This window comes from Delphinapterus leucas, chromosome 11, assembly GCF_059928025.1.
Source record: "Delphinapterus leucas isolate spDelLeu-1000000601 "Yukka" chromosome 11, BTC_Dleu_Yukka2, whole genome shotgun sequence".
In the NCBI taxonomy this organism is placed as follows: Eukaryota; Metazoa; Chordata; class Mammalia; order Artiodactyla; family Monodontidae; genus Delphinapterus; species Delphinapterus leucas.
Genome location: NC_143139.1, coordinates 5,358,098 through 5,360,573, shown reverse-complemented (window position 1 = coordinate 5,360,573; position 2,476 = coordinate 5,358,098). Strand labels below are relative to the sequence as shown.

The 2,476-nt window shown below is 58.8% G+C and overlaps 1 protein-coding gene across 1 annotated transcript; it reads right to left on the bottom strand.

The window, feature by feature from the left end:
* Positions 1-253: 253 nt before the first annotated feature.
* Positions 254-1,752, bottom strand: KCNA1 (potassium voltage-gated channel subfamily A member 1). The gene has a single exon (XM_022577354.2). It carries the CDS (start codon positions 1,750-1,752, stop codon positions 265-267), a length of 1,488 nt encoding a protein of 495 aa, XP_022433062.1. The 3' UTR covers positions 254-264.
* Positions 1,753-2,476: the final 724 nt, after the last annotated feature.

The following is a 2,476-nucleotide window of genomic DNA, read 5'->3' as shown; positions in this document are numbered from 1 at the left end:
GTTTTAGAAAATACACTCTCTTTTCCCATTTTTTAATACAATGAAAATAGTTTCTCTTTTCATGGCTCCTGAAAGCTTCGGGTTTGCCACCCCCCAACATTGGCAATGCAACAATGCATCGACAGTTCGAGAGAGCATTCAAAGACCATTTAGTAAAGTATCTACAAGGAGTGACCTGGGTCACTGGGGGTTTGGTTTGGTTTGGTGTTTTAAGTCTTTCAAGCTGCTAAGTGGGGGCTTTTTAGTTTCTTTGCTTTTGGCTTTTTAAACATCAGTCAGTAGCTTGCTCTTATTAACGCAGTTTTGGTCAGCTGCGGTGCAATTACCAGTTCTGACATTGGACTGTCTAAAGTGGGCTATGCTATTATTCATATCCTCTTCGATCTCCATGTACTCAGATTTGCTGATGGTGGAGGAGCTGCGCCGACTGAGGTCACTGTCAGAGGCTAAATTAGGGGCGCTGACGTGGAGCAACTGAGCCTGCTCTTCCCCCTCGGTTTCTCGGTGGTAGAAATAGTTGAAATTGGACACAATGACAGGTACGGGCAGGGCAATTGTCAGCACACCGGCGATGGCACACAAGGAGCCCACGATCTTGCCTCCAATTGTCACAGGGTACATGTCACCGTATCCTACGGTGGTCATGGACACCACCGCCCACCAGAAAGCGTCGGGGATACTGGAAAAGTGCGACTCAGCTTCTTCCGCCTCGGCAAAGTACACTGCGCTAGAAAACAGTATGACCCCGATGAAAAGGAAAAAGATAAGCAGCCCTAGCTCTCTCATGCTGGCTTTGAGGGTCTGGCCCAGGATCTGGAGGCCCTTAGAGTGGCGGGAGAGTTTGAAGATTCTAAAAACCCTTACCAACCGGATGACCCTGAGGATGGCCAGCGACGTGGCCTGCTCGCCCTTCTGGTTCCCCTCCTGCTCAGCTATCTCGGTGCCCAGGGTGATGAAGTAGGGGATGATGGCCACGATGTCGATGAAGTTCATGATGTTTTTGAAGAAGTCCGTCTTGCTGGGGCAGGCGAAGAAGCGCACCACCAGCTCGAAGGAGAACCAGATGATGCACAGGGTTTCCACGATGAAGAAGGGGTCCGTGAAGATGTTGACGCTGTAGACCACCGTGGTGTTGTCGAGGCGGTGGACGGTGCCCGTGAAGTCCTTGTCATCCTTCAACTCGGGCAGCGTCTCCAGACAAAAGATGACGATGGAGATGAGGATGACCATGACGGAGACGATGGCGATGACCCGGGCGGGCCCCGAGCTCTCGGGGTACTCGAAGAGCAGCCACACCTGGCGCTGGTACTCCTTGTCGGGCAGGGGGCGCTCCTCCTCCTTGATGAAGCCCTCGTCCTCCCGGAACTTCTCCATGGCCTCCTCGCCCAGCTCGTAAAACTTGATCTCTTCGGAGAACATGTCCAGCGGCACGTTGACCGGCCTCCGCAGCCGGCCCCCCGACTGGTAGTAGTAGAGGATGGCGTCGAAGCTGGGCCGGTTGCGGTCGAAGAAGTACTCGTTCCTCAGCGGGTCGAAGTAGCGCATGCGTTTCTTAGGGTTGCCCAGCAGCGTGTTGGGGAACTGCGCCAGCGTCTTGAGCTGCGTCTCGAAGCGCAGCCCGGAGATGTTGATGACCACGCGCTCGCAGCACTCGTGGTCGTCGTGCTCGGCCGGCCGCGGGTAGCTGCCGTCCTGGGGGTGGCCCGGGGCGGCCGAAGCCTCGTCCACGTTCTCTCCCGACATCACCGTCATGGTGCAGGCAGGGGGCGGCGGCGGCGGCTTGAGACCCGGGGCGGGCCCGGGGCGGGGAGGGGCGAGGGAGGCGGGGTGGGGGGGGACCCGCGCGCCCCCCCCACCTGCGTGCGCGGCTCCTCCGAGCTCAGGGGGCGGGGCTTCCGAGCCAGCAGGTGGAGGGATCTGCCACTTGGAGACCGTCTCCACCCCCCCCGCCTGTTTCTCAGTTTGGAGTCCCCCCCGCCTGCCGCCCCGGGTGCAGCTTTTCTCCGGGGCGGGGTGGGGACTGGGGTGGGGGTGGGGGGACTGGGGGTGGCGATGGGAGGAGGGTTGGTGTTTCTTCCTGCTCCGAGGTGCCTTAACGCAGCGCCGTTCTAGCGGACCGGGCCACCGCTTGGGGGCCGCCCTGGCCTCCCTTCCCCTCCGCGAGCCCTCCTAGGACCCGGGGCAGAGCCAGCTCGGCAGATGCCCTCGCCTGCCACCCCCTCTGCTTCTCCTCGGCTCTCCCCCCTGCTAGCCCTCTTCGCCTGCCGCCTTCTAAGCTCCCACCGGGGCAATCGATGGACGCTGCAGAGAAATAGAAAGTGATACGGGGGCAGAAGATCAGAAGCGTTCATATGGGACGGACCCACAGACACGGAAGAGCACAGACCTCTAGCTTTTTGAGAAAGCACGAGACTTTTGCTAGGGTTATATCACAGACACGCAGACAGACACACGCAGACACCCGAAATCCAAGTTT

Excerpts from the sequence above, each read along its gene's own strand:
- KCNA1 (XM_022577354.2), bottom strand. The coding sequence starts at position 1,752 with ATGACGGTGATGTCGGGAGAGAACGTGGACGAGGCTTCGGCCGCCCCG.